At 59.9% G+C, this 19,215-nt stretch overlaps 6 protein-coding genes across 6 annotated transcripts; 1 reads left to right on the top strand and 5 right to left on the bottom strand.

The window, feature by feature from the left end:
- Window positions 1-773: 773 nt before the first annotated feature.
- On the bottom strand, window positions 774-1,616 carry LRRC10B (leucine rich repeat containing 10B). Its single transcript, XM_059475333.1, has one exon. It carries the CDS (start codon window positions 1,614-1,616, stop codon window positions 774-776), a length of 843 nt encoding a protein of 280 aa, XP_059331316.1.
- Window positions 1,617-2,451: 835 nt separating this feature from the next.
- On the bottom strand, window positions 2,452-4,536 carry LOC132074599 (uncharacterized). Its single transcript, XM_059474500.1, has 7 exons — window positions 4,003-4,536; window positions 3,721-3,932; window positions 3,215-3,294; window positions 3,088-3,138; window positions 2,879-2,960; window positions 2,733-2,805; window positions 2,452-2,659 (listed from the first exon to the last, which is right to left on the bottom strand). The coding sequence occupies exons 1-7, from the start codon at window positions 4,287-4,289 to the stop codon at window positions 2,542-2,544; spliced, it is 903 nt and encodes a 300-aa protein (XP_059330483.1). The 5' UTR covers window positions 4,290-4,536; the 3' UTR covers window positions 2,452-2,541.
- Window positions 4,537-4,734: 198 nt separating this feature from the next.
- Window positions 4,735-6,657, bottom strand: SDHAF2 (succinate dehydrogenase complex assembly factor 2). Its single transcript, XM_059474501.1, has 4 exons — window positions 6,599-6,657; window positions 5,886-6,094; window positions 5,092-5,201; window positions 4,735-5,012 (listed from the first exon to the last, which is right to left on the bottom strand). Exons 1-4 carry the CDS (start codon window positions 6,611-6,613, stop codon window positions 4,882-4,884), a joined length of 465 nt encoding a protein of 154 aa, XP_059330484.1. The 5' UTR covers window positions 6,614-6,657; the 3' UTR covers window positions 4,735-4,881.
- Window positions 6,658-7,245: 588 nt separating this feature from the next.
- Window positions 7,246-14,408, top strand: CPSF7 (cleavage and polyadenylation specific factor 7). The gene is given in 10 exon segments (XM_059474273.1): window positions 7,246-7,448; window positions 9,824-10,042; window positions 10,488-10,591; window positions 10,837-10,982; window positions 12,206-12,360; window positions 12,362-12,612; window positions 12,687-12,805; window positions 12,879-13,044; window positions 13,129-13,302; window positions 13,383-14,408. Coding segments are annotated over 9 exon segments (1,383 nt in total). The 5' UTR covers window positions 7,246-7,394; the 3' UTR covers window positions 13,298-13,302; window positions 13,383-14,408.
- A 181-nt stretch (window positions 14,409-14,589) lies between these two features.
- TMEM216 (transmembrane protein 216) lies at window positions 14,590-15,968 on the bottom strand. The gene is made up of 5 exons (XM_059475127.1): window positions 15,956-15,968; window positions 15,671-15,772; window positions 15,496-15,588; window positions 15,085-15,286; window positions 14,590-14,994 (listed from the first exon to the last, which is right to left on the bottom strand). The coding sequence occupies exons 1-5, from the start codon at window positions 15,966-15,968 to the stop codon at window positions 14,979-14,981; spliced, it is 426 nt and encodes a 141-aa protein (XP_059331110.1). The 3' UTR covers window positions 14,590-14,978.
- Window positions 15,969-16,677: 709 nt separating this feature from the next.
- On the bottom strand, window positions 16,678-19,192 carry TMEM138 (transmembrane protein 138). The gene is made up of 5 exons (XM_059475102.1): window positions 19,151-19,192; window positions 18,137-18,358; window positions 17,883-18,054; window positions 17,076-17,151; window positions 16,678-16,993 (listed from the first exon to the last, which is right to left on the bottom strand). Exons 2-5 carry the CDS (start codon window positions 18,262-18,264, stop codon window positions 16,881-16,883), a joined length of 489 nt encoding a protein of 162 aa, XP_059331085.1. The 5' UTR covers window positions 18,265-18,358; window positions 19,151-19,192; the 3' UTR covers window positions 16,678-16,880.
- Window positions 19,193-19,215: the final 23 nt, after the last annotated feature.

Raw genomic sequence — 19,215 nt, 5'->3', positions numbered from 1 at the left:
CTTGGTTTGAGGGGATCCCAAATTAACCCTTCCCTGAGGCTGGTCCCCACCACTTTTCTCTCACAACAAATTCCTTGGATTTGTGCTTTTTATTGCCTGTGTTTGGTCCAAGAGGCACTTGGAGAGAGGAAGAGAAAGGATAAGGTGTCAGCCCTGGATCTGGTGCCTGTTTTGGGACAGACAATGCCAGGGATGAGCCTCCTCTTCCCATAGAGGCAAAACCCTGTCCAGGTTGGAGACAAGCCGTGCTTCGACCCAGGAAGAATTTCCATCAGCTCCTTCCCAATCCCGATGGCCAGGAGGAGCCTGGTGGGAAATTCTCTTCCCCAGCCCAATTCCAGCAGCAGGGTGGGGTTCTCAGGGTCTGTGCCTTTGTTCCCAAACTTCAGAGTTCTCCAGGATGATGGGATCCACGGAGTGGATGCAACCAGCATTGCTTCTTCCTGTGCTGCCCATTGGGACAGGAGAAAAGGATTTTCAGAGGTGGAGAAGTGGAAATGTCCCCATTCTCGTGGGCTGGCAGTGTGGGATCACGCCTCTGGGAAGGGGGCTGTATCCCAATGCAAGGCACCCTGGAGTAGGTGGGATAACCATTGGGATCCATGAGCCCTGCCAATCCAGGACACAACGTTGTTATCCCAGCTGGATAAGGCTGATGCTCAGACCGCTGGTTTTCCTTTGTGGAGGCTGTGAACTTCCTCCTTTCCCAGACCTAGATGGGAGTTCCCTGGGAGGCAGGTGGAGGCTCTGCACCCCTTCAGGGGGACAGCGGCTCACGTTTCCTCAGGAGATCCCGTCAGGGCTGCGAATTCCCCCTCCCCATCCTCAGGCCCATCCTCGGGGGATACCGGGGCGGCCTCGGTGCCCTCCTCCTCCTGCTGCTGCAGGCTCTGCAGCCGCTCCTGCCGCGCTTCCATGTATTCCTGCGCCCCGTCCCCCACCAGCTGCACTTCATCCCCCACGCAGGGCGGCTGCCGGACGGGGTTGTGGTCGTAGGACAGGAGGCGCAGGGAGGCGAGGCCGCTGAGGTCCGGGAAGCTGGCGATGCGGTTGCGGTCCAGGTCGAGGACGCGGATGTGATCCATGCGCAGCAGCACGGGCGGGAACTCCTGGAAGCGGTTCCCGTAGAGCCAGAGCCCCCGCAGGCCGGCCATGCGGGGCAGCGCCGCGGGCAGCCGGCACAGCCGGTTGTCCCCCAGCTGGAGGCTGCGCAGCTCCGGCAGCTGCAGGAGGGCGCGGGGGAAGTGCGCCAAGAAGTTCCCCTCGATCCAGAGGCAGCGCAGGCTCTGGAGCTGGGCGAAGGCGGGCGGCAGCTCCTGCAGCCCGTTGCGGCCCAGGTACAGGTAGGCCAGGTGGGGCAGGTCGCACACGGCCTCGGGCACCTCCATCAGCTCGTTGCCGTCCAGGGCGAGGGTCCGCAGGTGCTGCAGCTCCGCCAGCTCGTCCGGCACCTCCCGCAGCCCCGCGTCGCTCAGGTAGAGCTTCCGCAGCCCCTGCTGAGCCCACAGCTCGGCCGGGATCTGCCGGCGCCGCACCTCCAGCCGCTGCTCGACGCCGTCGGGGCCCTCGGCGGCCGCCACCGGGACCCCGCGCCCCGAGGAGCCGCCGCTGCCCATCGCTCACCGGGACCGGCACCGGGACCTGCGCCGGACCCGGCGGGGCGGCGGGAGGGCGACGCCGTGGCCATGGCAACGCGCCGCGGCCAATGGGAGCCCGCGCCACCGGGGAGGAGGCCACGCCCCCGTCCCAGTCTTGCCCCGCCCCGCCGTTCGCGCCCATTTAGGCCACGCCCACCAAGTCCATTCATGCCCCGCCCCGCCGTTCCCACGGCCCCATTCCCGTCCTACTTGTCCCGGCTCTGTCCCCAAACCAGGCAGGACACCCTCGCACCCCAGCAGTCCCAGCCCCGCTTCCAGCAGCCTGGCCTCAGCGTCCTCACCCTGAATTCGGCGTGAGGCCCTAAACTGAGTGTGCGGTCCCTGGGCTGGGTGGGAATTCCTAAACTGGCAGGAGGCGCTCCCTGAGCTGTGTGTGGATGCCTTGATTGGGTGGGGGTCCTTAAACTGGTGGGGAGTCCCTCCGTGATCCTGCACATCCCCTGGGACACTGCCGGGAACCACTCCCTGGGGCACAGATCCCGTTCCCCATGATCAGGGAAGATATGGATGAAGCCTCTCCAAGCGCCCCCTCCCCGTGCCATGGCTGCCCACCCTGCGGGGTCCTTCCTCCTCCTCATCCTCCTGCTTCCCACCACAGCCCTGCCCGGATTTTCCTGCCGCAAATCAGCTGTGTCATCCCAAAGGCGGCTCGGAAAGCTGGAAAGCCGGGCTCGTACAGCCCTCCAGCGGCAGCTGGCCAGGTGACACCCCCGACCACCCAAACCCCTCCTGCCAGCTTTCTGGGATGCAGGAAACCCCCAAAATGAGAGAGCAATCCAAAGGCATCGTGCAGGGTCTTTATTCCTCCTACGGGGATTTGGGAAAGGCCGAGGATGGGATTCCCAGGATGCAGCAGCACTTTTGGGGGGGTCACGTCAGGGGGTCATCGATGCGCCACAGGCTGGTGGGGCGGTTGTTGGTGCTGAAGCCACTGGGACTCGGGATCTGGACACCCTCCACAGATCTCGGGGCCCAGGTGATTGGGGTCTGTGCCCACCAGCCTGGAAAATCCAGGAGGGATTGGTGAGGGGGGTGTCTGCTCCTCCTGGGGGCTGTGATCCCCCCCAAACTCACCTGGTGCAACAGGGGCCATCTGTGAGTGCTCGATCAGGTACTGGTTCTGGATACTGCCATACCCCAGCGGCTTCTGAGGGATGCAGTGAGTTGGGAGCGTGGTTCCTTGGGAAAAGGGATGGGACAGGGGACATGGCTGCACCCACCTTCTCGGCTGTGACTCCCTTGGGTCCCACCTGGAGCTCCGGGGGGGGCGAAGGGGGCCGGGTAGCCCATGGCAGGCTGGTACTGTGTGGGGACACAGGGATGGGATCCTGCTCATTGCCATGCCCAGGCAGCTCCTGATGCCTCAGAGCCCACTGGGAGTACTGGCACAGGATGTCCCCTGCCCTTGCCACCCCGTCCCTTTGCTTACAGTGCTGCACGTGGCAGGAAAGGAATCCATCCGACCATCACCGACACCAAGCTGTGGGATAGGAAAAGTGTTCCCTGGGGTGCTGAGGGGTGGGGGGGACAGGGGACACAATGGGGACAGGGCTCACAGGCTGCTCTGGCACGGTGAGGTCACTCCTCGGGGCAGTCTCAGTGCCGCCCGACAGCTCCATCGCCCTCGGTGGGACATCTGTGGGGAGCAGATGGAGCAGGGGTGTCCCCTGTGTCCCCAGGCCTGGCATTACCTGGATACACCTGTTCCATTCTGAGGGGGGCAGGGGGTCTCCAACGCCCCCAAAACCTCCTGAGGTCTGACCTGGCTCCAGGAACACTGACATCCCAAAATCCCTGGAGTTGGATTGTGTCTCTGGGACCATCAATAATCCCAAAACCTTCCTGATGTTGGAGATGGGCATGGAACCCCCAGGGCCTCAAACCCTCCTGCAGTTGGAGGTTTCCTAGAAATCCTACCACCCCCAAATCCTCTTAAGGACAGAGCTTTCCCTGGGATCACCACGACCCCAGAATCTCCTGGGAATAGACCTTTCACTGGGATTTCAACACCCCAAAACCCTCCCACTAAGGCTGGAGCTTTCCCAAGACCCCAGAATCGTACCTGGCTGGGCAGGAGTGGCGCAGTACCTCTGGATGCCGTATTCCCCAGATGTATTTGGGGCTCTCACCTCCCCGAAGCGGAGGCGGGAGAAGGAGAAGCCGGTGGGATACTGACACTGCGGATCATCCACGTGCTCGGGCAGCATCCTTTGGTACTCCGGGCGCCCAAACACCTTGAAGTCCTCGGCGGTGGTGGAAATGTCGGTGTCCTGGCTGGGGTGGGAATGGCTGTGATGGGGTGATCCCAAAAGGTTCCCCCCAAACTCCTGGAGCAGGGACCTACCGCTCCACGTGCGGGCAGAGCAGGGATCTGAGCTCTGAGTAGTTGTTGACGACGTATCCCGAGCCGGTGTGGACGCCGAGGAGGGGGTGGATGCTCCTGTCGCTGGGGAGCTCAATGGCCAAAACTCGCCCCTCCTGCACCTTTGGGGGTGACCCCCTGGGCCTCTTGCCAAAGGCCGCCTCGTAGCTGGTGACGTAGAAGCCCATGAGCTCGGAGGGGGAGCCCTTCACCATGGGGAAGCCCGTCCCCAGTCCCGCGGCGGGCGAGTCCTGCGGCTGGGACGGCATCCTGGCTCTGGGAACGGGCCCCTGGCGCCGGGAATGGCCCGAGGCACGGCCCTAAGCCATGGCTGGAGCTGCACTGGAGCTGCACTGGAGCTGCGGGCCCTTCCCGGCAGGCACGGAAGCTGCGGAATGTGCCCGTGGAACGCGACTCTATCTCCTGGTAACCGCGACAACGGGGACCTCCCGGAGGCTGTCACCACGGCAGGGCAGGAGGTGGGACAAGCTCTCTGCTTGTCGCTGGAGGGCACCACGGGGAATGTCCCGCTCCAGCTCCACGACAGCCCCCGCCCCGGGGTGGGGTCACCTCCTGGGGGTCCTGGGAAAAGGGGCAGGTGGGAATTGGGAACATCAGTGAGGTGGCATGTGCCAGATCGAGCTGGGAACGTCACCGAGGGCACGACCCCGATGTCACAAAGCAGGAGAGGGGCAGGGCCAGCAGCCAGGCAAGGCCGGTAGTCAGGGCTTTATTCAGCATTGCATGAATGTCCAAAGGCTGCTGGGAGAGGAGGAAAACCATAGGGAAGGTGGAAATGCCAGTCCAGAGCCCCATGTCCCCGTGCTAGTCCAGGGAATGGGGACAGAGGCGTCCCCTCCCTCAGCGTGGTGCCTCAAACAGATACTCCAGGTCCGGCTGCCGGAGCCTCTGCTCCCTGTTCCTGTTTTTGGCAAACTCCCTCAGCATGGCCATCACATCCGTGTCGAACTCCGCCGGCGTGGGCTTCGCTTCTGAGGGGAAAACAGGAAAAATCAGCTCTGTGCTGTGCCCAGGTGCCACCCCAGTGTCCCAGGGCACGGCCACACGTACCAGTGGCCCAGTAATAAATGTCCCAGTCGTTGCTGGGCTCGTTGATGAGGCGGTCGTAGCGGTTCAGCTGCTCCTCGCTCATGCGCGCCAGGTTCTCCTTGGCAAAGAGGCTGGGGAGAGATGGATTGGGATGAGATGAAGGAGCTGGGATACAGGAACCAGCTCAGTGTGATCCTGGAAAACATCGACTCCCAGCCTGCCCTCCCTCACCTTTGTGGGTGGGAAAACACCTGCCCAGCATTCCCAGAGAAGCTCTGGAATGCCCTTACCCAGCCTGGTCTGGTGGAAGGTGTCCCTGCCCATGGCAGGGAGTGAAACTGGATGACCTTTAGTCCCTTCCATCCCAAACCATTCCAGGATTCCATGCGCTCATTCACATGAGATATTGAAAAGGGATTCTTTCCTGAGAGGGTGCTGAGGCCCTGGAATGGATTTCCCAGAGAAGCTGTGGCTGCCCCATCCCTGGAAGTGTCCAAGCCAGGCTGGATAGGGCTTGGAGCAACCTGGGATAGTGAAAGGTGTCCTTAAGGTCCTTCCCCACACAAATAATTCCAGAATTCCACAATTCTGTGTCTCTAATCTCCCTTTCAACATCCAACTGGCCTTGTGTTCACATGTCCCACGATTTACAAACATCCTTCCCAAAGGATTTTGGCTCTCTGAGCTCTCCCAGCTCTACTCCATCACTGGATCCTGGACCAGCAAGATCTTGGAGCAACTTATCCCAAGAAGTTTTGCCCTACCTCAGTGAACTGTCCCCTGTTAATGACTGGAATGCTCAGAGCCAAGCCCACCTGAGCAGGATGCAGTTTTCCAGCATCCCCCTTTTCCTGCTCTCGTACAGCAGCCGGGCTCTCTTGGTGTCCAGGGGCTCATCCGGACGCTCCTGCCAGGGGGGCAGCGGGATCTCCAGCACGTCCTTCCCGGAATCCGTGGGGGAATCCCCCCGGTAGCCGCGCTGCGGGATCAGCGGCCACAGGAGCTGCCGGCGCAGGGAGCAGAGCTGGAGGGAACAGGGAAAGCACAGGGACATCAGGCCTGGGAGTGCCTGCACACAGGGACCTCTCCAAATCCTACTGGACACGATTCCCAATCCCCCAAAACCCCGCTGCCCAGACCCCATCAATACCCCAGACCTCCCTCATCCCCCCCAAAATCCCCTTTTGCCTGCTTAGACTCTCCTCCTTTTTCTATCCTTTTTCCCCCTCAATACACTAATTTTCCTCCCATCCTGCCTCTCCCGCAAACTCACTTCTTACCCCTCCTTTTCCTTCCCCCTCTCTCCCCGTTTTTTCCCCCTTTCCCTCCCCTTCCCGTTTTTTCCCTTTCCCACTTTCCCTTTCTTTACCCTCTTTCCCCACTGTTTTTCCCCCTCTTTCCCCTTTGACCCCCTTTTAACCCTTTTCCTCCCATTTTAACCAGGTTTTCCTGCTCTCCCTCCCTCCTCTCCGCTGTTCCCCCTTCCCCTTCCCTTTGCCCTCCCAGTTTTCCCCCCTTCCCCCCCCACCCTGGCCGCCGCCATCTTGCCGGGCGCCGCTCTGGCCACGCCCCCTCCCGGCTGATGGGGCGGGGCGTGCCGGAAGTGGGCGTGGCCACGCCCGGAAGTGGGCGCGGCGGCGCTGGCGGTGAGCGCGGGCGGCGCGCGCGGGGCTGGGATCGGGGGAGGGGGGGCCCGGGGTGGGGGGCGCGACCTATCGCGACATATCGCGACCCGCCACCCCCTCCCTTCACATTCCCCCTGCCCAGAAACCCCCCAGCCCGGGCCCCGCCGCTCCGCAGGGCCGCATATGGCGGGGACGGGGCGCCGCGGAAAAGAAGGGGGGGCAGTGGGGGATCGTGGGGGGCACAGGGAATTTGGGGGGAACAGGGATTTGGGGGGGAGACAGGATATGGAGGGACGAGAGGATTTGGGGGGACACGGGATTTGGAGGGAGATGGGATTTGGGGGGCCACAAGGATTTGGGGAGCAGAGGGGATTCAGGGGGACACAGGGATTTAGGGGGGACATGGGATTTGGGGGGACACGGAGATTTAGGGGGAAGAGGGGATTTGGGAGGCAGAGGGGATTTAGGGGCTAGAAGGGATTTAAGGGGGGCACAGGTATGTGGAGGGAAGAGGGGATTTAGGGGCACACAGTGCCTGGGGCGAGGAAAGGGGATTTGGGGCTCGCAGGGATTTGGGGGGGCGCCCCCAGCGGGTCCCCCGGGCCTCAGTGACCCCGTGCCCCCATTCCCAGAGCACCTTCCGTGTCCTGGCTCCGCCCGGTCCCAGCCCGGGCTCCCGCTCTTCCCGCCTCTGGAAATATGTCCGAGGGAGTGGATCTGATTGACATCTACGCCGACGAGGAGTTCACGCAGGTGAGGGCTGGCATGGGGGTGCACATCCCCCCCTTTTCTTTCAGGAAGAGATCCCAGTGTCCTGCAGCTCATCCCGGTGGAAGATGCAACTGGTGTGGCTGGGAAAAGGGAAGGATCGTTCCCAATCGTTCCCAAATCTCGGTGGCTGCCACCTCCAGCTGTGATTAAAGGGTTTCCCTGGGGGTTGTGACACGTGCCTGGCCACAGAATGTTTGGGATTTAAGAGCTTAGCTGAGTCCTGGTTCGAAAAATGAGAAATTCCAGCTGGAAGAAGCATTTCCAGGGAATTACACAGTGAGGGGATACCAGGAGCCAAATCCATGGGATCACCCAGGCTGGAATCTGTGCAGGAGCTCGCTGTTTCTGTGCTGCTTGTCCCATCCCAGGAATATCTGGGATTCACAGGAGGAAATGATGAAGGAAGGGGGTGTTGGAGAAGCAGATTTTAGGGAGTTCTTGGATATGGGAAAGCAAGTGCAAAGGCAGATGTTGGAAAATTCAAAACTGCCATGGAAAGCTTGTGGAGAGAAGTTGGCAGGAGGAAAAGTCATGGAAACTGGAAGCAATGCACTGGAGGAAGGAATCACCATGGAGAAAGGAATTCCTGTGAGCTCCTGCAGTGATCAAGAGAAGCTTCTTCTGGTTACTGGGTGAGAATATCCCATGGAGTCTCCTGGGAGGGCCAAGTGGATGGAGGATTCTCAAAGCTGGAATGATGATCCAGGCCAGTGACTCTGGCGTGTTCCTCCCTTTGGGATGTGTGGCAGGAGAGCACCGGGAATGAATCCATGCCAGGATCAAAGCAGTGGGGAGGTGCTGTGGTGTCCCTGTGGCACTCCAAGGATGCCAGTGTAATTCCAAATCCCACATTCCCACGTGGTGATTCCCTCTAACAGTGCCCAGCTTCATCCCTGTGCACCTCAACTCAGTGTGCATGGATGGGGAGCAGGAGAATCCCTCAAATCTTCCAAGCTGAATCCCCTAAGTAGCAGAACTGAGGGATTCCAGGGGATTCCTCCTCTAGCCCCTCCTTCCTATTTTTGATTTTGACTTTCTGAAACTTCCAGGCGGGAATCTTCCAGCCTTGGGCTGTGTCCAAAGGCTCCTGGTGGAGGTGGGAGCGTGGGAGTTGGATTAACCAAACACTTGAGATTTTTTGGGAAATGAACACAAAACTACAGCTCCCTTTTCAAATCATTCTTTTATCAGCTCCAGGGAAAGAGCTGGATGCAAAAGTTCAGGGAGAGGGAAAATGGTTGGATTTCTGGATTTGTGCTGAGTGTCCTTCTCTGTCCAGCTCCCAAGAGGATGTTTTTAATTCCCTGATCCTCAGAGTATCTCCAGCAGAAAACATTGTCCAAACTGCCTGGAATTGAAAATGTGGGAGCAGAACCTCTGGTTTTTGTGGCACACTAGCTCCTGTGGGATGGATCCTCATGGAGTGATTTTGTGGGATGAAACACCTGGCAGAATCTGAACAAGGAACTGGGATCCATAGTAAACACAGCACTTGCTGGACATTCCAAATTAAATATAGCCTGGGAGAGAATGGGAATTGGGAGGCAGATCTAGGACATGCTGGAATTCCCAACTCTGGAGCTTCCTGAGCTTCCTCTACCAAAGGGACAGATCCAATGTGTGAGAGCTCCTACCCTAAAAAGGGCTTTTTTCCCAAAAATGAGCAAGTTTGGGGTGCTGGGCATGGTTTGAGGGGGGTGTGCAATTCCAAAGTTGGATTTTGAGGATACATGTGTTGCCAAGGAGCAATAGGCTCATCCCTATTTGGGATTTGGTTTTGCCTACCATTTGGTTTCCACCACTGAATTCTTGCCCTCCAAATTGGGAATTTCTTCCTGGTGGCAGCAACAGGGTCTTGTCCTGTTGTGTGGGATCCAAGTGGGCTGATCCTTGGAACGTGCTGGAGCTCAGTGGGGGTTTAGATGAGATATTGGGGAAGAATTTCTTCCCTGTGAGGATGGTGAGGTCCTGGAATGGATTTCCAGGGAAACTGTGGCTGCTCCATTGCTGGAAGTGTTCCAGGCCAGGTTGGACAGGGCTTGGAGCAACCTGGGATTGTGGAAGATGTCCCATGAAAAGGGGTGGGATGGGATGATCCTTAAGGGTCCTTATTCCAACCCCAACTATTTCATGATTCCATGAAATCAGAGTCACACATCCTGTTTTTTGGGATTGCCCAGGCAAGGGGTGGCTGTAATTCCCAACTGTGCACAGACCCAAACCAAGTGATTTGGGCCTTAAACCTTTGAACTCGGCTTGGAAATTCCGCTTGGGAATTGGGACAGCAGGTTTGGAAGGAGCAAAGAAGGCTTCCCAAGCCCTTCCCAAGGCAGGATCTCATGACGTTTTCCCAGCAGGACCCGGAGTTCAGTAATGCTGACCAGATGGATCTCTACGACGACGTGTTAGCAGCCAGCTCCCAGCCCCAGGAAAAGCGTTCCAGCAGCTCGGAAGCGCCTCCGGAGATCCGTCAGGAGCCATCTCCCAAGCCCAACAGCAAACCCCCGGCCATCCTGTACACCTACAGCGGCCTCCGGAACAAGAGGGCCGCCGTCTACATTGGGAGCTTTTCCTGGGTGAGCTCATCTTCCTGGGAAATTTGGGATTCCTGGGGAACCTCTGAGGGGCTGCTGGGCTCTCTAGGGGAGGGGAAGGGATTTTGAGGGGGCCTGCTCCCCCTCAATCCTGAGCTGGATTGTGAGCTGCGCTTGGCTTTGTGATCCTCAGGGAAAAAGGACTTGTATCCCTGAGGAGCTTCTGGGCTGGGGTGTCTGCTGATGTCCCCTTGAAGCTGTGACTTTGGGGTGCTGCTCCTGAGTTGCCTTTTCCTGCTCAGGGATGCAAGAACAGTTTTGGGAAGGCTCTGTCTTGTCCAGAGAACTTGTCACTGTTATCCATTCCCAAGGCTCGTTCCAGATGATTTTAAGCTCCCTGAGGAAGTCTGGGGGTGACAATCCTCAGGTGGGTGGGGGGACACTGGGGACAGACATGGATACCATAGCCTGTTCCCTGTGCCCTCAGTGGACGACTGACCAGCAGCTGATCCAGACCATCCGCTCCATTGGAGTCTATGACGTGGTGGAGCTGAAATTCGCGGAGAACCGAGCCAATGGCCAATCCAAGGGGTGAGAGCCAGTGGAATTTTGGGTGGGAATGATGGGAGCCAGGCCCTCATGGCCACGTCCATTGTTTGGTGGAGGATGAGGAGCAGCCAGTGCTTTTCCTGCCTGGGACAGGGAATCCATGGAGCATCCCAAATAGCATGGAGAAGTGAGGAGGGGGAGTGGAACAGTGGGATGGGATCAGGAGGAGGGTCTGGGGGAGGTCTCTGCTGCGGGTTCAGGGCTCAACCTCCCTCTCTCCCACGCAGGTACGCGGAGGTGGTGGTGGCCTCTGAGAACTCGGTCCATAAACTCCTGGAGCTGCTTCCTGGAAAGATCCTGAACGGAGACAAGGTGGAGGTGAGGCTGGCGACCCGGCAGAACCTGTCGCAGTTCGAGGCTCAGGCTCGCAAACGTGAGTGCGGCGCCGGTGTGAGGTGGGGTGGGGGTTCCATCTCACACACATCCCAAATCCCCCCCAGATCAGCTGCCAGGCCCAGCCCAGCGAGCCCTTGGGATGGGGGGAAGCCTTGCCAGGAGCGTTTGGGGGTTGTTTTTCCCATTCCTGAGCCGGATTAGCTCCTGACCCGAGTCTTTATGATCCCCTTTTAGGTGCTCCCACACTGCGAAGATCCCTCGTAGCCTCCTCCTCCTCCTCTCCAAACTGAATGGGCTTAAGCTCTTCAGGCTCTCAGCATAGCTAAGACCCTCCATATCTATTAGTAGCTCCTCTCTGGATCTGCTCCAGAATTTTTCCATCCCTGCGGAGGTAAGGTGCCCAACACTGGAGGAATATTCCAGCTGGGGCCTGGCCGTGGGCGTCCCTCAATGGCAATAGGTGGTCCTGGCCTCACTCCGCAGCGATGCGATGGGATCCGCAGGGATTGTCCTGGCAGGAGCATGTCTGAGGAGGTCTTGGCCAGCTCTGGTCGTTGTAGATCCCTTGGCATGTTTTGTGCGAGGAAAACTCCCCGTTCCCAGCAGAGTTGCTTCGCTCCTTTCCTTTGGCTCAGGTGCCTGAGGGGATCGGCTGCTTGGTGCTTAGGCTGTGTCCCAACTTGCCCTGCAGTTTTGGTGGAGCAGGGAGTGTTCCCTGGGCCGAGTTCCGGCTGCCCTCAGGGCACAGCAGAGCTCCCATGCAGCCTTTTGGCACAGCTGGGAGCTGTGGCTCCTGTCACACCCCTTCTGTCTCATCCTCAGTGCCTCTTTGGATAGAGCAAGGCTTCTTGACCCTCTCGGAATGCTGAGTTTTCCTTCCTCTAGCAGCAGCTCTGTTGCTGTCAGCACTTGAGTTCTGTCCCCTCATGTTCTTCCACGCTTGGGCCTCTCAAAAGCCATGTGTGGATCTCAGGCTCTCTGGGTCTTTGGATGTCTTTGGGGATCTCTCACCATTCCTTGTGGCTTTTGGCTCCTGTCCCTGTAACCTGCCTGTCCCCAGGACACTGTGCAGGGTCTTGCTGGAAAGCTGGGCCCCTCTTGGAAAAACACATGGAAGTGGAGGCTATGTGTGGCCGGCTGGATCTCTCTCTGGGCACCTCCAGCCCTCCAGGGGTGGGAGGAAGAGGAGGAGCAGGAGGTCTCGGAGACCCGGACACCCTCCAGCTGCACCTCACAGCTCTTTCCCCATGCCACTTCCAGGTGTGCCGCCGCGGGCCCACTCCCGGGATTCCGTGGATGCGGTGGACGGCCGGGCGACGCCGACGGAGAATGCGCTGCCCCCCGCCCGCATGGAGAAGCCCCCCTCGGTCCTGCCCTTCTTCAGCCGCCCCCCCGCGCTGCCCCTCATGGGGCTACCCCCCCCCTCCCATGCCCCCCCCGCCTCCCCTCTCCTCCGCTTTCGGAGTCCCTCCGCCTCCTCCTGGAATTCCCTACCAGCACCTGCTGCCCCCGCCGCCCCGGCTGCCCCCGCCCCTGGCTGTGCCTCCGCCGGGGGCCGTGCCCCCCGCCCTGCACCTCAATCCCGCCTTCTTCCCGCCACCCACCGCCGCCCTGGGACCCCCTCCGGATACCTACGGCAAGGCCATGGCTCCCTACAATCACAGCAGGTGAGCCGGGCAGGAGTGGGGTTGGGATGCTCGGGGAGGATCCCGCTGAACCCCCGTTCCTGCTGTGCCCACAGCCGGGAGCTGGGCCCGCCGATCCCGGCCTTGAGCGAAGGCGAGTTTGAGGAGATCATGAACCGCAACCGCGCCATCTCCAGCAGCGCCATTTCCAAGGCGGTGTCCGGCGCCAGTGCAGGTACTTCCCGTGTCCCTCATGTCCCCCATCCCGGGATGGATTCGTGCTCCTGACCCCCTGCTCTGCTCCTCAGGGGATTACAGCAACGCCATCGAGACGCTGCTCACAGCCATCGCTGTCATCAAGCAGTCGCGCGTGGCCAGCGACGAGCGGTGCCGCGTCCTCCTCTCTTCCCTCAAGGATTGCCTGCATGGAATTGAGGCCAAATCCTACAGCAGCAGCTCCAGCAGCAGCTCCAGGTATCCCCCTGGATCCAGAGAAGGGGATCCTCCCTGCAGGTGAGCGACTAAAAAATCACTCTTTGGGTTCTGTCTCCTCCAAAGGAAAAGGCACCGATCCCGGGAGCGCTCTCCCAGCCGGTCCCGCGAGAGCAGCCGGCGGCACCGGGATCTGCTCCACAGCGACGATCGGCACGAGGATTATTTCCCAGAGCGGAGCCGGGAGCACGAGCGGCATCGGGACAGGGACAGAGACAGGGACCGGCACCACTGAGACAGGTGGGAGGCTGGGGAATCCCCTGGAAGCGTGAGGGATGAGGGAAGGGCGCTCCCACCATTCCTCTCCTCTCTCCCGACAGGAATTTGGCAGGAAGTGGTTTTTAATGGACTCTATCTCCTCACCTCGACCAGGATGCCGTGCCCGAGGCTGCTCCGCCCCATCCCGGTCCCTTCCTCGCCACCGCAGCCCCCTCCGGGCGGGACCCCCGCCCGCACCTCGTGGCCTTGGGAATCCCCCCCCACCACTGCTGCTGCTTCCTGGGGCCATCCCGCTCCGCTCCGTGGATACTCGGACCCAAAGAGAAATGGTGCTTTTATTCCATGGAGGGAGGTTTGTGAGCCCTTCCCAGTCCGGGGGGGGACGGAGGAGACGGAGCCCTCCCTGTGCAGCTCGGGGGCTTGGAGATGCACAGCTCCCGATCCTGGGATCAGGAGCCACGTGCCATCCTCTGCATTGCCTGGGGACACTCGCGTCCCCATCGCCCTGGTGGGACACTGTGCCACGCTCCTCCTTTGGCCCTTCACCCTCCAGGAGCTGGGAAAAAGGGGCTGGAGCTGGGTTGGGGGTCATCCTCTCTATCCCGACATTCCCCACAGCAGCATTCCCACGCAGACGGCAGCTCCGGCCCCTCCCGCAGAGCCTTCCTTGTTTTAGAGGAAGCGGAAGAGGCAGGGCAGGCTGTGACCCCCTTGTGTCCCCTCAGAATCCCAAAAAGGAGAGGGAGGGAGAGCCCAGGAGGGTCAGGATGAGCTGGGACACACTGGGTGACTTCCAGGGCTGGAATCACGTTTGGGTAGGAAAACCCAGGCCCTGGAAGTCTTTTTAAGTTGAAATAACCCAAATTCAGGAAACACCACCCCGATTTTCCCAAGCCCCACGAGGTGGGAGCACTCGGCAGGAGAGCTCCGGGTTTTTTTTTTACTTACCGCCACAGATTTTTAGTTTCTTTCCAAATAGTGGAAGGGGGAAAAGATTCCCCCCAAATTGCAGAGCAAATCCCTGGAAGCCCCGGCGAGGCGCCGCCCCTCCTGCTCGCAGTGATTAGATTTGTCTTTGGATAGGTTGGAATTGTGTAATAAACTCAGATGACGTTGTCAGTCTTTTACACAGCGCTCCTGTTGCCTTCCTACGGTGGGATTTGGGATAATGAGGGATAATTTGGGATCTGGGAGGTCTGTGCACCCATCGTCCCTCACCCTTTTCCTCCTCCAATGGGTTCCTGTGCTTCCCAAACTGGCTCTGAGGTACTGGAAGCACCTGAGCATTCCCAGGGGGGACCCACATTCTTGGGCACCAAGTAAAAATAAATATTTATTGGAAAATATTGAATTATTCTGGAAGAAGGTTGTAGAAAAAAAAAAGGATTCTTCATACCTTGAGCTGGCTCAGGCTCTGAGGAGTCCAAGTGGATTGGAGAATGGGAAGGGTGGGAGGCATATGTCCAGGGGGCAGTGGGAAAAGGGAGGGATGAATATGTGGCAGCAGGTCCCTGGTGAAGTGGGAAGCAGGAAAAATGGGAGGGATATGTCCACATAGAAGTGACAAAGGTGGGAGGGATGTGTCCAGGTGGCACCGGGTGAAATGGGCAGTGGGAAAGGAGGGATCTTCCCCCTTCCCGGGGCTGGGAATTGGAGCTGGCATGGGTGATGCTCCCCTGTGTCCCTGGGCCGTGTCCTCAGTAGGGATCCGTGCTGTGGGAAAGGACAGAGACAGGGATGTGTGGGTGCCAAACCAACCTGGCAGCTCCTGCACCGGCTCCCCCAGTTCCTGGGATGCAGCACCTGGAGAAGGAGAGGAGCGCCAGGACACCCAGGAGCAGCTCCAGGCCATAGAAGAGGAGCAGGATGGCACTCAGGAACGCTTCCAGGCGCAGGGAATATGTCTGAAGCAGCAGGTAGTACACGGCCAGCGCGGCTGCCGGCACTGTAAGTGCCAGGCTGAGGGACAGCGGCACCTTCCGCTGGCACAGGTTCCCCTTGGAGCCTGTGGAGCACAGAGTTGGGATCAGACCATGGAAATCATGGCAGGGTTTTAGGTAGGGAATTAAAAGTCCCGTTCCCGTGGGCAGGAACACCCTCCTCTAGTCCAGGTTGCTTCCTGCCCCATCCAACCTGAACATCCAGGTATGTTCTTTGCGGGTGTCCCAGGACTCTGCACTCCCTGTGGAGCCTCTGGCATTCAGGGGCACTCACCGAAGAAGATGCGTGTGGCCTCAATGCCGAGGTACAGGAGGAGCAGCACCACGTCCAACACCAAGTTGGAGACGGGATAGGGCAGGAGCAGCACTGCAGGAAAAGCACCGCCCTCAGCACCACATTCCCGCCCGTCCCGGCGGGATCGGGAGGAGTTCTGGAGCGAAGGACTCACCTTTGTACACGAACACGAACGCTTCCAGGAGAAAATATGTGGCGCAGTACCAGCCGTTGAGGAAGAGCAGGACCTGCAGCGGAGCCGAGGAGCGATGGCGGTCTGAGGGGACACGGGGCGGCCATGAGGGGGACACGGAGCGGGCATGGCAGCGCGGCCCCCGGAGCTCTGCAGCGCCTCGGCCGCCCCCCTGCCTCGTTCCCAGCGCCGCTCCCAGCCCGGCTTCCTCCCAGTACCCCCGGTATCCTCCGGGATGCCCCGTTTGCCCCCCGGTCCTGCTCCTACCCCTGGGCGCCATCTTCCATCTCCATGGGAACCGCCGCCGCCGCGCTCGCCCGCACGGGGGCGCCGAGGGCGAGGGCGCGGAGCGTGAGGGCGGAGCCGCTCTATGGCCCGCCCCTCTCGCTGGTCTGGCGGCGCGCGCGCTGCCGCTCCAGCCGCACCTCTCCATGGTTGGAGGACCGAGCGCTGCGGCGCGGGTTCGAGTCCCCCTCCCTCCCGACCCCGCCCCCGGTATCCATCGGGACAGGAATCCCACACCGGAGCGCGGGAATGTCCCTGTTTGGCGGCTGCACTATAACCCAGGAATCCCACACCGGAGCGCGGGAATGTCCCTGTTTGGCGGCTGCACTGTAACCCAGGAATCCCACACCGGAGCACGTGAATGTCCCCGTTTAGCGGCTGCACTGTAACCCCGGAATCCCACACCTGAGCACGGGAATATCTCAGTTTGGCGGCTTCACTGTAACCCAGGAATCCCACACCGGAGCACGGGAATATCCCAGTTTGGTGGCTTCACTGTAACCCAGGAATCCCACACCGGAGCATGGGATTTGGTGGCTTCACTGTAACCCAGGAATCCCACACCTGAGCACGGGAATATCCCAGTTTGGTGGCTTCACTGTAACCCAGGAATCCCACACCGGAGCGCGGGAATGTCCCCGTTTGGCGGCAGCAAATGTAAGGAGTGCAGCCGTCACACCAGGTGGGCACAAACACCCGGCAGCCTCTGGAAAACACATCTGATTTATTCCCTTAGTGTTTCCAAAAATATTCCAGTCCCAACCACGGCCGTGGCCCTGAAACGCAGGGATGCCCCACAAGCCTCCTGCTGACTCCCAAAATCCCAAGGGCTGGACCCCAGGGAAAGGATGAGCCGGAACCGACCCTGACAGAGCTGGTGCAGTGCAAGGAGACTCCAGGGGATCCATCAGCCACGGAAGTGGGCAAATTCCTTGCGAAGCCAGAGTGAATCCTGGTAGAACAGGGGGTCTCCCAGGTGCACAGCTGTCCTCTTGTAGAAGTAGCAGTAAAGCACGGCCGCTGCAGGGAATTTCGGGATGAGAGAGGGCCCCCAGCACCCCCAAAGGATGTGAGATCCCACCCTGATCCTTGGGGTCCTTACCCAGCCTCTGGAAAACGAACAGGGTCTGAAGGCCTTCAGTCCAGATGAAGCGGCTGGAGTCACGCCAGCGCAGGTTCTGAGGGGGGTGGAAAACTGGGAGTAACCCCTGGAGCAGTTTTATTGAGCCCTCCCAGACCCCTGACCCCATTCCAAAGGTTCTGAGCGGGATGAAGGGACATCAAGGCAGGAATTCCACCTGGAGAAGTTTGGGAATCTCCCTACCCCAAAGGTTAAGCAGCTCAGGGGATTTAGGCATTGAGCCCAGACCTATTCCGGCTTCAGACTGCAGATCCCTGCAAATCCCTACAAATCCCCCTCCTGGACGGCGTGGGCAGCACCAGAGCAGCTGCTGTGGCTCCTGACCCCCCAAACATTCCCCGTGCTCCGGGGCAGCAGGAGGGAGGGAACTCCAGGAGGTGTCCAGGGAATGGGAACTGCTCCATTGGGAAGGAGCTAGGAAGGAGTTTATCCAAGAAGGAAAAGGGGAAGGTGCTGCCAGGACAGATCCAGGAGCTTGCACAGCCCTTGGAGCTGTGGGAAGGGAGGGGGCTGCCCTCAGGTATAGGGATTAATCCCAGAAAAAACAGGAGCTGCTAGCACAGGCTTTCCCTGGGGAAATAATGAGCTGGGATGGAGCTGGCATTGGGCAGGACACTTCTAGGCAGATACCAACCACAGGGTGATGGAATGGGACATCTTCCATGGGACACCTTCCAGGGGGAGGCCATGAGAAAAGACTGTGGGAAGCTGGGGGGTCATGGAAAAAGCCCTTGGGAGAATCCAGCAGCTGTGCCCACGCCATCCTACCATAATCCAGATGTGGAAGGAGATGCTGAGTGCCAGGTAGGCTGCAGAGAGCAGGATGGTTCCCTTGAATTTATGGAACAGGAGGTTGACCAACCCCGCCTGGAACACGTAGGTGTTGAAGAACATGAGGAAGACGATGATAACGTTGAAGACAATGGCGATGTCCTGGATGCTGCCGGGAGAACAGAAGGATTGTGGGGTCCTGGATCTCCTGGATTTGCTTCCAGGACTTTCCCCACCTTCCCTGTACTCACATGAAGAGGACGAGCTGCACGGCCGGAGCCGTGCGCAGCAGCTCTGAGAAGGAATTCACAAAGAGGTCGTAGGAAAGCAGCAGGAACTGCAGGAACAGCACCAGGCTGTAGTTGCTGGGCTGGAGCATCCTCCTTCCTGGGGCTTGCAGCCCTCAGCCCCAGCATTCCCAATGGATCATGGCGCTGGGGAGGATCAGCAGGGCCTCTCCCGACATCCCAAACCTAGAGGGGGAACACAGGGATTGGGATGAATCCCAGAAGCCAGGAAAACCCAATGAGCTGCGTCCTCTCTTTCCTCGAGTGTCTTCCTTGCCCCTGAAATGCACCCCAATCCCCATGTGAGGCAATCCAGGGATGAGTGAGACGTGCAGTCCCAAGAAGCAGTGTCCAAGCACGTTACTCCTGGCTGTTCCCAACTCCATGGGCAGTTCAGAGCAGGTCTGGGCATGTCCCACTCTGGGCATAGGGAGAGAGGAGTGAGGAGAGACAGACGGGAATTTTTGGACACCGGAGCAGGTACAGCCCTCGTGGGACACATATCCCACGGGAACAGCCCCCTCAGGGATCATCCTGGCCGGAGAGGGACGGAGGGCAGAGGGATCCCCCGTGTCCCGGCAGGAAAGGGCTGTGCTGGGGGCTGAATTCCCTGAGGGGCAGACAGGGTGACAGACGGGGGTAAAGGGGCTGGGAAAGGACGGAAAGTAGCTGGAAACGCGGAGGAAGAAACGCTGGACATGGGAGCGAGAAACTGATGGACAGCAGGGGGGAAGGAGCCGAATATGGGGATGAAGAGAACACTCTCTGCCCCTCCAGATCCCGCGTCACTCCGCCCCTTCTCACAGCCCCCCCTGCGGAGACCACCGGGCCCCCTCTCGCCGCCCTCTCCCCCTGTCCCTGCCGCCTCCTCGCTCCCGGGGCCGCCCCCCCGATACGCCCAAGCCCCGCTGGGTGCCGGAGGTCCCGGTCCCGGCGGTCCCGCTGGGTCCCCGCCGTGCCCCCGCCCCGGGCGCTCACCCGCCGCCGCCATCTTGGTCCCCATGGAAACGGCCGCCAGAGCCGGAAGTGAAGGCGGAAGTGGT

This window comes from Ammospiza nelsoni, chromosome 6 (assembly GCF_027579445.1).
Source record: "Ammospiza nelsoni isolate bAmmNel1 chromosome 6, bAmmNel1.pri, whole genome shotgun sequence".
Taxonomy (NCBI): Eukaryota; Metazoa; Chordata; class Aves; order Passeriformes; family Passerellidae; genus Ammospiza; species Ammospiza nelsoni.
This window is presented reverse-complemented; position numbering and strand designations above follow the sequence as displayed.